Here is a 13,248-nt window from a genome sequence, read left to right as displayed (position 1 = left end):
GGACATGGGGAAACGCATACATCCCAAGGTTTCCCGAAATCCAAACAGACAGTTAAAACACTCAATTTGACGTTTGGAAAAAAATTAAATTAAAGCAGGTGGCTAGGGGAGAGTCGTAGTGAAAAGAATGCTTGGCTTGAAGTTGGAAGACCTGAGTGAGGGACTTACTTGTTCTACATGTTTATACTTAACCTCATTGACATGTAAATTTTTCTAAGAGCAGCAATAATACACGCCTCAGATAAGGCTGTGAAGATTAGAAAGGAGATCCAGGGGTTGGCACATAGTGGGTGCTTAGCAAGTATTTCTTCAAACTGCATCCTCATCTATGTGCCTTACAGTTATAACTTGCTGCTGTGAAAGGGTCTTACTCAAAATCGGAGAATCACCCCTACGATTCAGGATGGCAAAGACAAAAATGCTTGTGCATTCACCTTGGTTCTGGAAGTGTTCATCATGTCGTGAGATTCCTGGACACGGTGCTGAAGGTGAAAAGAGCAAAGTGCCACCCTCAGGGGGCTCACAGTCTACAGTGCGAAATGCTTATAGGCAAAAATGCGTGGGAATTTTGCACTGCACATAGAGAGTGAATCGCTTCCAGAAGGTGGTGTGACGGTTGGGGGAACTTCCCTGAGCTGGTGATGAGCTGAACTGGGTTTTTGAGGGAGAGGGAGACAGGGGACTCCAGGCAGAGGAAAGAGCATAGACGCAGGAGAGAAGGTGCTGAAAAGCCCCCATTCACACTCTACCCATGAGGACAGATTGGTCCCTGGTGGGGTGGGCCTCAGAGCCTGCGGTTGGGGTGCCTGGACACCAGCATGGGGCCAGAGGCCTGGCTGTCTGTGATCACATTATAGGCTGGGTTTACACTAATCTGCCTGAGTCTGTCCTTGGAAGAACCCTATGGGTTCTGCTTAAGAAATGAAGGAAACTGGGAGGAAGGTTAAGGGGCTGAGTGCTAACCGCCAAATGCAGGTTGAGCGAGGAACCAAGGTGTTTAGAAGCAACCTGCGCCCCGTCTTCTTACCCCCAGGCATCCACCCTCTTGAATCAGCTCACCAGCAAAGCTTATTCTTGAACCAGATCACTCCCAGAAACCGGCCGCCGAAACTCCTTATCATGAAAAGTCATGGGACTCAGGGGTGTGGGGGGTGGGTGGAGCTTCTGTGCTTGGGGTCCACCCAGGAGCATATGATGATATGATTTCTCCTCTCCCTCCCTTCCAATGTCCTGCAGCAATGGAACGGCAGGGACACGGCCCTCATGGTCACCCGCGTGGTCAACCACAGGCGCTTCTCGGCCACGGTCAGCGTGGCGGACACTGCCCAGCGGAGTGTGAGCAAGTACCGCTGCGTGATCCGGTCCGACGGTGGCTCCGGCGTGTCCAACTACGCTGAGCTGATCGTGAAAGGTGAGTGCCACCGCCGAGCCTCTCCCCGCCTGGTTGATTCTAAGGGGATTCCTTGGTGTCCTTGGAAAGGGTGAGAGGAGTTAAGGGGCCTTTTCTTCTCTGCTGCTCCTCCTCCTCTCTTTAGGAGAATGAGACACCATTTCCAAGCCCATTTTCCCACACACTGCAAAACCAGAGTTGTTATTGAAAATCATGCCATATTGCATTATAATTCAAAGTTGGGTCTCACGTGTAGGATTCATATGTGAAAGTCTGTGGGACATATAACAAAGAAGACCTCTCCAAATTGGGCTTTATTTTGTGTTTAGTTAAAATGAACCAGTGTTCGTGTGTTTCGGTGGCTTTCTGTTGCAGTGTACAATTGTTTCTGAGGGATTTTTTTTTTAATTGAAAACATGATATAATGACAATATTTTGGAAGGACTTTTGAAATAAATAACCCCACACCCCACTGGTCTTGATTCAGTTCTTTTTGATTTTTTGGTTTTTGTTCACCTTGATGTGTTTTGATACGCTTTCCATTAAAATATGTACATTGTTCCCTTTTGTGCTTCTTTTAAGGAGCTGGGTATCTCATTTACTCTTGAAAGTCTATGTAATCTTATAATGCTTAATGCTTGTGTACTATTTCATCAAGTGAATCATCCAGTTTTTAAAAAATCTCCCTACGTGTAGTCATTTAGGTAATTCCAGATGTTTTTGTTTTTGTTTTTATCTTTCCTTTGTGCGATCCACAATTAACACCTCAATGGAGTTCTTCCGAAGAGAACATTTTTATTCTATTGAACCAGATTATTCCCTTGGATAAATTCCCCAGGGATAGAGTTGGTAGGCCAACGAATATGAGCATCTTTATGGATTTTTTCTTTGTGTTGCAATATTGCTTTTGCAAAAAATTGATTTGACAGTTTACACTGGCAGCTGCAGCATGAGAATGTACTCATTTTCCAGTGTTCTGTTCACCGATTAAAATTTTAATATAGCATAATTTAGTGGATGAAATAATGACGCTGTTCCTCTTATGCTAACTGTAGAATGGTCCCTGGTGTGTTTGAAGGTGAACATATTGATCGACCCCGCAGAAGTCTCCTGAGTGGGTTTCCTTGGTCCAAGTATGGTTTGGTGTGTAACCCTTCACCTCTGTTTGCTGGCGCCTATGGAACTGGTCACCGGGCCTGAACCAGACTGGGGTTTGCAGTCTGGGATTCTCTCTCTTGGGCTGTCCTGATTCTTGATGGAGGTTCACATGGCTGACCATTTGTCATCATTCAGGTCTCAGCTTGAATGTCATCATGTCATCGTCTCGGACCCCCCGTTTTCTGGCCCCCTATTCTACTGAGGATGTTCTATTCACATTACCTTGTCTCTTTTTCTACCTAGCACTATCGCACTTGAAAACTATATTTCCCTTTACTTGTTGACTTGGTGATTTTTGATCTCTTCCTTTGGAATGTAAGCTCTGTGAAATGAGGGGCATCTTGTTTGATTCATGGCTCACAGGAAGTCCCTCAGGCTTAGCGGCGTGCCTGGTACAAGTGCTGAGCACGCCGAATCATATGAAAACGCCAGTGTGTGGCTGTTTTGACCTGTACAATCAGTTGTTTCATAAGGCTCAATCTTAAAATATTTGTCGAATGATGGATGAGTGAATGGATTGTTGGCCTCAGCAGGAAATCCTTTCATCACCATAATGCCATGAACACTTAGGCTGAAGATCAACAAATTAGGCAGTCATGAGCAAAACAACTAAGAGGAAAAAAAATCATCTTTAAAAATCATTTGCAACGTGTGCTCTTAATATATAAAAGAAACCATCATTTTGATCGCTTTGGGCTCCTTTTTTTTTTCTTTTTCTCTTGGATGCCCTAGGCTTGATTTGTGTGACAAGTGGCCTTTTTGCAGGCCTTTGAGGTACTCAATGAATATGTAATTTCCTGAGCTGTCCCCTCTGAAACACTCATGATACCGCCTGTAGGGTGGCCTCCCATGCTGGACTGGGAGCCCCAGGAGAGAATGGGCTGTGTGGTCTCATGCTCCCCACGGTCTTGCCAACACCTTGCAGGAGCCTGGCACGGAGTTGGTCATGAGAGAACAGGGCAGATGACTATGGGAGCTGGTGTAGCATTCTGAACTTTTCACATCGGACAGATGGAACCAGGGAATGCATGATTTTTTCTTTCCCTATGTCCCCACTTGTGGGGGAGGAGGTCTGGAAAGCCAAGAGCAGAGGCCTGTGGGACAGAGGATGTGAGTTCGTGATGAAGCATTGTTGTCTTTGTTTGCAGGGGTGACCAGGGTTCTTTGGGACATGATAGATCCTTTACTGGCTATGCAGCCAGGGCCAGAGTCCAGCCGCGAGGGAGCAGTGCACTGGCCAGGTTTGTGAGTGTGGTCCAGGCACCACCGCTGCTCTGAATCCCCTCACCGCAGCCCTTGCTGCTCTGTTTTAAGGAAGGGGCCAGGTGGCCTTCTTCACAGTCTTTTTCTCAGTAGGTGATGGCGGGTTGGTGCTCCCTGTAACCTGGTCCCTTTTTACTACCCCTTGATGAAATCATTTATGGGATATCACTTTTTTTAGTGCCCATGTCTTTCGCCTCTTGCATTTTATTTCCTTTTTACATTCGGTTGGGGGTACGCTAGAAGCTGGGCCCCTGGAAGATAGAAGCTCCGACACATGTGCAATCTCAGCTCGTCCTAACTCTGGCTCTGCAATTGAGTCATATTTTAACTCATTTTGCTGCAGGGAGAACAGCCACAACCAGGTGGCAAAACAGAGAACAGTCCTAAGGGGCAGAGCTGAGATCCGACCGGGGCTGGCTCACGCTGTTTATGCCACACCTGGGGGGCCGGAGCGTTGTGGCCTTGTTGGCACCTAGTATCAGGATGTCATGAGCGGTGTGGAAAGGGTCCAGATGGCAGGCAAGGTGATGGGAGTCCCTGGACCTGCCACTGACTTGCCCTTTTAACTCATGCTCCTCACCTCTCTAGAATAGAGTTGTAAATTCTAGGTTGCTGGAGAAATAAATTTAACCCTTACACACACGCACACACACACACACACACACACACACACACACACACACACACACCTAAAGAGCTAGTAGCACCCAACCCAAACAAGAAAATGAAAGTCAGGGGACACCCAGAAGCAGCAGCGACCGGAAGCTCGTTGCTCTGGAGTGTGTGACCAGAAGCCCATTTGAAAGTCACAAACCAGCACATTTTGGGGAAAGTGTCTTATGAAGAATGACTCACCTCTGGAGCCCCTTGCCCTGGCTGAGCCAGGATGCTTGAATACTTTCATATACTTTTTTTTTCATATACTTTCAGGAAAAGGAGAAAATCTGAGAAAGAAAAACCGAAAATGTTCTCAGGGGCTAAGTGCTCTCCTAGGGCAGAAGACTGCTCCCTGAATAGAATTTCCTCTTCCTGGTTTACACATCACACAGATGGGGTGGGCTGAGGGGCGGGGAGCTGATACTGGGGTGTCACAGAAAGAAAACCACCCGCAGAAGCCTTTTTTCCAGGTTTCCTCAATTGAGTTCCAGTTCAGAGATAGGAAATATCTCTGGAGCTGGGAAGCCCGGGTTTGCATCCTGGTCCTGTCTTGTCCCAGCTCTGCAACCTTGAACATCAGCCTCTCTGAGCTCCATTCAGCCTGCTCCTCTAGAAACGGGGCTGTAGGATCAGCTTTCTTAGAGGGGTGTGTGTCCTGAGGACTAAGTGAGACAGTGGATATGGGAGTTCTTAGAACAGAGCCTGCCCTATGAGTGTTTGTTCAATAGGATGAATAATTTGCCGATGTGGATAGGATTTCCCAGGTAAGGAAGTAAATGGTAGTGAAGGGGCGGATGGGAGGTTGGGGACCGGACACCTGACCCAGGTGCCGATTTAATTGCTATGCATGTGGACTTGACGAAATCATTCAAGGCCTCCTCTGCAAAGTGGGAACCAGTGCATATGCTGAGCATAAGGAAAGGGAGGGAGGACATAGAAAAGTGGGGGCCAACATGTGGGCTTGGGAACATTTGGGTCATGGGGTCCATCTGGTCCCCACTCTCCCTGGTATCATTCATTCAGAACTCAGGCCGTGCTGGGGTTGGGAAGTCACTGGGCCCCTCATTACAGGAGGGAGCCAGGACCTAGAGGCCCCTGTGATGGCGTTCATGGCAGGTGCTTCCACTGGGCCAAGCAGCGGAGGCCCAGGCTGGGCCTCTGTCTCTCCCTAAACAGGCATGTTTATGGCTGGCTTGGTCACGGCTAATGTGCTAGCCGAGGACTGTGAATGTTAGTGCTTCCGAAGATGCCACCTGATTTGAGGGTAGGTAATATCCAATTCTCGGGTGACACGCGGATCAAAATGAAAGCAAATTGGAGCTACTTAATTCTGAAGAGATGTTTATTGAGTTGTGATAATGTACCTGGGTATACATTAGATGACTCTGTAATTGAGGTTTCGCTCAATTGACGATCCGGCTCTTTGACCCACCTTTTCCAGACCAGTGCTCGTAAGTGCACTGCTTCTCTCCCGGTTTCTGGGTTTCCTACTGTCTTCAGTTTCAAGGCGTTTTAACTGATCCCAAGGATGTAGGTGTCTTCAACCCAAGTTATGCAGATGTGGTCCTGATGAAAATTTGCTAACACATACACACAAAACAATTGTCGTTGGTAGTGATTTTAAAATCTGTCTTCCAGCTCCATTTAACAACCTATGGTCAGCTCAGAACCCTCTTATCAATATGCAGATTAGTGCCTGGGAGAAGTATAATCCTGTGCTGGGAGTCGGATGTTCTGATTTAAGTAATGATAGGACTTCCTGTCAAGGTACCTTAGTAGGTTCAAGGGTAGGGGTTTTGGATGTAAACACACCAGAGTTTCAATCTTATTTGGGTCCCCAGGTGTTTGTTTGGCTTCAGACAAACGATGCATTTGCTCTGGACCTCAGTTTCCTCATCTGCTCAATGGGGGTGAACATATCTATTGGATCTTCAGAAAAGTCATGACGTATTTTGCCTATGTTTTTCAAAGGTCGTTCATTTATATAAAGAACAAAGATCAATCAATGATACATTGCCCATTTTGTTCGATAACCTGGATGCCTGGGTTAGTTTTGAGACATAAGTGGGTGACACTTTTGAGGCTGTGAATGTTGGCAGGGGGACATTTGCAGAGTGTTTGTACCAGAGGAGGGTTGGAACTTTATTCTGTAGGAGTTGGGGGGCTCTGATGGACCCTTTCCATGGTCCACGACAGCAGTGCACACACACTCTCGAGGCTGGACCTCTGCATCCATCTGTTCTTCTCGTCCCTGGTCCTTCCTGTGCCCAGTGCAAAGCCATTTTCAGGCAGTGGCTGTGGTGAAAGGCACAGCCAAATCACTGGATTTGGAAGAGGAGTGAAGGTCAGAGGCATATGGGATTGGGAACCCCCAGAAGCAGACTTGACAGGGATTTAACTGCAACGTGTTTATTTGGGATCTAGAGAGGCAACACGGGGAGAAAGCGCAGTTCACAGATGTGAATTTTCAAGCAAGTGACCACTGTGGGTCTCTAGGGCTCAGTCCCACTAAGGAACCTGGGATTCAGTGCAGACTCCTGAAGCAGGAGGGAGTTGGGGTGTTTGTACGCTCACCCCCACCAGCCATTGTTGAGAGCTGCTTCTGGGATGTTCATTTGCTGACACATCTGGCTTGTTGCACGAGACAGAGGGGAAACTCTTGAAGCTTTGGACAAAGCCCGCGGCCATCAAGGCTCAGGTATGACAGTTGGAAGTTGGCCTGCACCCACTGAAATAATAAGGCATGATAGGTAGAAGTGGGATACAGGAGCTTCTGCTACAGGGAGCTGGCAGCACCTGCAGCCTTCCGAGGGGATCAGGCTGGCTGCGGCCTCATCAGTGGGAACAGCTGTGGAGGCAGCTTGTGCTAGGAGAAGAGGCTCAGCCAGAAACCACTCTGAGCATTCGGCTTGGATAGCCACTAGAGCGCTGCAAAGGCTGAGGTCAGGACGGCACTTGGAGCATGCATTCCTGTTTTCTGCCAGCCCTTAGAGGCAAAGAGAAGCTGGGAGCTTGTGTCGCTCAGTGGTCAGAGAGCGGGCTTGGGTTGAAGAGCCTGGGCTGGAATCTGGCTTGTGCCCTGTGAGTTCTTCTTCCTAAGTCGACCTAGAACCCTGCCACCCTCCACCACCTCTACTGTCCAGGGGATGGCAAACCTTTCCTGTCCAGGGCACGATAGTATTTTCAGCTTTGTGTCGCAACTACTGAGCTCTGCTGTTGTAGTAAAAGCAGCCACAGAAAATATATAAGTGAATGAGTGTGGCTGTGTGCCAATAAAACTTTATTGACAGAAACAGACAGAGGGCTGGCTTTGGCTCCTGGGCCGGGTTGCGATCACTGCATGGGGCTTAACCTCCCCCACCGGTTTCAGTTGGATGACTCTGCCAGCCTCCTCCCTGCTACACTCCTGCCCCACTGAGTTCAATTTTTTAAATATTCTTTTATTTTGTCAATTACAGCTGACATACAATATTATATTAGTTTCAGGCATACAACATAGTGATTAGCCATTTATATAACTTATGAAGTGACCCCCTGATAAATCTGGTACCCACCTGGCGCCATACGGTTATTATAATATTATTGAGTATATTCTATATGCTATACTTTACATTCCCCATGACTATTTTGTAACTACTAATTTGTACTTCCTAATCCCTTCACCTTTCTCACCCATCCCCTGACTCCCCTCCCTTCTAGCAAACATCAGTTTGTTCTCCATATCTATGAGTCTATTTCTGTTCTGTTTGTTCATTTATTTTGATTTTTAGATTCCACATATTAGTGAAATCATATGCTATTTATCTTTCTCTGTCTGACTTATTTCACTTAGCATAATACTCCATGTCCATCCATGTTGTTGTAAATGGCAAGATTTCATTTATTTTTATGGCTGAGTAATATTCCATTGTATATGTATGTACCACTTCTTGTTTATCCATTCATCTATTGATACTTATGTTGCTTCCACATCTTGGCTATTGTACATAATGCTGCAATGAATATTTGGATGCACATGTCTTTTTGGGTTAGTGTTTTGGGTTTCTTCAGATAAGTACCCAGAAGTGGAATTTACTGGGTCCTTCTTTGTCTCTTGTTATAGCCTTTGTTTTAAAGTCTGTTTTGTCTGGTGTAAGTATTGCTACTCCAGCTTTTTTTTTTTTTTCTGTTTCCTTTTTCATGAAATACCTTTTTCCATCCCTTTACTGTCAGTCTGTGTGTGCCTTTTGATCTGAAGTGAGTCTCTTGGAGGCAGCATATGTACGGGTTTTGTTTTCTTATCCATTCAGCCACTCTGTGTCTTTTGACTAGAGCATTTAATCCATTTACATTGAAAGTAATTGTTGATAGATATGTAGTGATTGCCTTTTTATTATTTATATTTTTGATCTTCTATTTTACTTACTTATAAAAGCCCCTTTAACATTTTTTTGTGATACTGGTTTGGTTTTGATGAACTACTTTAGATTTTTCTTGTCTGGGACACTGCGGTCCATTCTTTATGGAGCAGTTTGAATGATAATTTGAAAACAAGTTAAATCATGGCATGTTCTTGCTCAGAACTCTCCAATAACGGCCATCACACTCAGGATAAAATCCAAGCTTTTTAACATGGTCTCTAGATGACCCCTCTGTCTCTTTGATCCCTGAGCACAACCCCGTCCCCATATTTGCCCTTTCATTCTCATCTGTAGTCGTACTGGTCCATTTCTTCATCCTTGAACCACCCCAAGATAGTTCTGACCTCAGGACTTTTGTATTAGCTGTTCTTTCTTTGCCTGAGATTCTTTTCTCCCAGATAATTATGTGGTTCATTTGTTTTGTTCACTGTGGTTTCTGCTCAGACATCAGGCTCCTCAGAGAGCATCCCCTGACCGGCTTATCTAAATAGCACCCATCCCTACCTCTTATAGCTGCACCATCATCCTGTGCTGTGGCTTTCTTCCTAGCTCTTATCACTGTCTGCCATCATCCTTTAGATCTGCACGTTACACACGCTCCTGCAGGAAGACGCTTCGTAGGTCTTACTTCCTGTTGGACTCACAGCACCTAGGACAGTAGCTGGTGTACAGAAGGGGCTTAAACACGTGCTATATCTGACAGAGTTCGTAAATCTTTACTTCACAGCATGCAGTTGCGTTTCGGACTCCTCACCATGTCATCCTTTCCTATGATGCTCATTATTGTTTTAGCTCTAGGTTTTCCTCCTAGCTCTGAGCAAGTTTCATCTCCTTTATGGGCACCTCTTTGTCTTTTCCTTGAAGTACTTTTTTCTTCATTTTTTCCCCCTAGGCGTGGAAGCTGGAAGCTTTGTAATTCCCTGTGTCCTTCCTGTGGCCTTCTTTGTCCGGCTCTGGTTGCAATGTCGGGATCTCAGTTGACCTGTTGTCACCATGCTACTTTTCTAGTCTACCATGCTGGTCATGCTGATGGTCATTTAACAACCCCTGGGCCTTCTTTAATGCCTGTCAAGGGAAGGCTAGCCCCTGAATCCTGCCTATTAGAGTAAATCTGCTTCAGCCTATGTCTAGAAGTTTTAACACCTTTTCATGCCAGACTTAGCCCACCTACTCCCCTCACTCCATGTCTGACCTTGGCTTTCCTGGAAGATGCTATTTCAGAGAAACCTCAGCATCTTCATCTTCTCTGCGGGCTTCATTCTCTGCAGAAAAATATCCTGATGCTCAGGTTCTTATTTTTTGTCTTTCTTCACTCATAAGTTTTATGAATGGATTGCATCATTTTTTTGTTTGTTTGTTTTACTCTGCCTGCTATTGGCAAGCACACATAGATTGCACATCAGAGGTCTTGGGTTCAAATCCTGGCTCTGCCCTGTATTAGCTATGTGAGCTGGGAACATCATCATCTCATTATAAACTAGAATAATAGCGCATCTCCTCTAGATTTGGAAGCGGGGCCATGAATAGGTCCATCCTTTGTAAATAAAGTGCCGTCCCTGTGTTTATGCTTGTCTTCACCAATCCCCATCAGCCCCACATTTGCCAGTGGCCCAGCCCTAGCCCTTGAATCCCACATTCTTGGATAACGTCACCACTAGCTTTTCATGGGAAGAGAAAACTGACAGATTGAAGGAAAGTGGGAAACTTAACTAGAACGTAAGTGTGTGGGGGGAGGCAAACCAGGAGATATATTCGTATATTGTGTTCTATACAGGCACAAAGACCAGCTTACTTTGGAAAAGACATAAATATGGATAAATAAAACCTGACAAATATTGGTTTTCTTGAATTATTTTGACTGCTTTATCAGCTGCATGCTGATGTGTTGCGTTCACACTTTTAACGCATTTGGAAATTAAATCAAATGGCAATTGCATTAAATCCTCATTCGCTGGGAACATTACCCTCCTGTGTGCGAATGGAAGAATTATCTGGGGTACAGAATGAACTCTAAGGGCTGCAGTTAGCCGGCATTTGTGGACCTTGGACTGCATGCCAGACATTTCACTGGGTATTTCACATGAGATTCTATTTAATCACCTCCTGCCCCATGTTTCAGATGAGGACACTGAAGCCTGGGTGGATACTCAGCAACTTAAAGTCTCACTGCCCAAAGGGTTTTCCTCTTCCTACTGTCATTGAGAGTTTTTTTTTCTGGCCCTCCTAATGCTAATTTCCCAGAAGGTTCTATCCTGTGGCAGATATACACATGGAGTGATGCTTCCAAGAACCTAAGTGTCAGGCTCCGTTAAACTCAGCTGAACTAGGGGCCCCAGGTTTGGAAGGATGCCTCAGGTCATTGTGTCTGTCTCCTCATGGGAGCCTGATTCACCTCGGAAACATTACAGCCTGTGCCTACACCAGTGGTCCTTAATGGAAGGGGATTTTGTCCCCAGGGGGACATTTGGCAATGTCTGGGGACATTTTTAATTGTTACACCTGGGAGGGGAGTACTGGCATGGAGTGAGGGGAGGGCAGAGATGCTGCTGAACTTTTTCCAAGGCAAGGACAGCCCCCACCACAAGGAATTAACTAGCCCCAAGGCCAGTTGTGCTGAGTAAGGTTGAAAACCTCTGACCCAGACCCCTTCCCATTGGAGGTATCTCCATCTCTGATGCTGTAGTGTTCACCTACAGTCCTGTGGGGTTCTGGCCTGGTGGGGAGTGAGATATGGGAGAGAGAAGGTAGAGCTAGTTGTGTGGCTATGAAGAAGTGATTGAGCTTCTCTGAGCCCCGGTCTCTGTCTGGAAAGCTGACATTTGACTTGCGGTTTACTCTGATTTGTGGCTCTGGCCCTCTCCTACCCAGTTCCTACTAAATGCCCATGTAGACCCAGGAAAAGGAAAATGCAGTACTGGGAATGAGAAACTCCTGCTAACTCTCAGGCCGATAAAGCTGCTATATGTCTACCAGGCACAGGAGCCGCCCCTTCCACTGAGTGGAGCTGTGATTCAGAAGCAGCTGCCCTAACCAAGGACTACATTTCCCAGCTTGCCTTGTTCTCAGTAGGCCCATGTGATTTGTTCTAGTCAAAGGAAGGTGAGCAGAAGTGCTTCATGTCCTTTCAGAGCCCAAGTGTTTAAAAGGTAGATAGTCATTCTCCACATTCTCTTTTCCCTGTTTAGTTGGCTACATGTAGACAACTCTTAAGCCTCTCAAAGGTGGCAGAGTGAAAATATTGAACAATCCCGGGTCCCTGAGTCACCTTGTAGAGAAAAATTGCCTGCTAAGCAGGCCTGATATTTAAACAATAGTAAACTATTATCCTGTTAAGCTACTATGCCTTGGGGTTTCTTACAGCAGCTAGCATTATACTAATTAATACAAGCTGGATCAAGAAAAGTTATTAGCAAGCTCCCCAGGCTTAACCTCTTGAACCAAAGCTTTCTAGCCTACCTCAAAAGAGATGGGAAGATACTTCGTCCCTCTCCCACTGATATTAGGCTCAAAGTTCCAAGTTTGTACAACCTGAAATCTGGACAGTTATCCTTTTTGTCAGGTTTTATTATTTATTTGGGAATTGGGGGAGGGGAACAGACAAGTTGCTGTCCTTTTGTTCTTCAGTCTAGTTGTGGAGGATGTCGCTTCACTGGCCCATGTTGGTATTGTGATCATTGTTCTCTTCCTGGCTGAGGCAGATTGGTCGCCGGCCATTGGACGGCCACTCACGGCAGCTCACAGTAGCTCACAGCAGCCCCACTGCAGCCTATGCCGTCGCCGGTGACTCACGGCAGCCCAGCTCCAGGTCGAGCTGTTGTTCACCATCTTAGCTGTAGAGGGCACAGCATCACTGGCCCATGTGGGATCCGAACCGGGGCCCTGCTGCTCAGAGCTGGCACTCCCAAGTCAACTCTTAACCAACGAGCCACTCGGCCCGTTGTCAGGTTTTAAAACCTTGTCAGGTTTTAAAGATGAAAAAAAGTCTCTGCCCAACCAGTATTAATTGATGTAGAGTCTACAAATTCCAGAATAGTATGTGAGGGCAAAAACTGTATGTGTATGGTGAGAAAAGGGGTTGGGATGGCCTTGGCTCTGGCCCATGAAGCTCCGGAATTATGGGAGTTCAGGTAGGGTCTGGCCAGATGTGACAACTTGGAAAGCCAAACCAGAAGGGAGGGTCTTGCATTAGGAGCTCAAGGACTGGTGATACCTCTGCCAGGTGTATCAAGGTTTAGGGCTCTGGCCGTATGTGAGGGAACATGAGAACAGAAGAGCTAGGCAGGGATTAGGCTGGGGCTCTGGTCCCAGGAGAACGTAATGCATGGTGAATAGTCTGAGTCAACCCAGTTGGCTATGGAGCTGTCCTCATGACCAGACGCC

At 46.4% G+C, this 13,248-nt stretch overlaps 1 protein-coding gene across 1 annotated transcript in view; it reads left to right on the top strand.

The window, feature by feature from the left end:
- Positions 1-13,248, top strand: part of PTPRT (protein tyrosine phosphatase receptor type T) — a 1,070,914-nt gene that overhangs the window by 406,708 nt on the left and 650,958 nt on the right. The window contains exon 6 of the mRNA XM_019636904.1: positions 1,237-1,411. Coding sequence (XP_019492449.1) covers positions 1,237-1,411 — 175 coding nt within the window. The remainder of the gene's footprint in view (positions 1-1,236; positions 1,412-13,248) is intronic.

This window comes from Hipposideros armiger, unplaced genomic scaffold (genome assembly GCF_001890085.2).
Source record: "Hipposideros armiger isolate ML-2016 unplaced genomic scaffold, ASM189008v1 scaffold_31, whole genome shotgun sequence".
NCBI lineage: Eukaryota > Metazoa > Chordata > Mammalia > Chiroptera > Hipposideridae > Hipposideros > Hipposideros armiger.
Note: the sequence above shows the minus strand (reverse complement) of the source record. Positions and strands in the feature narration are given on the sequence as shown.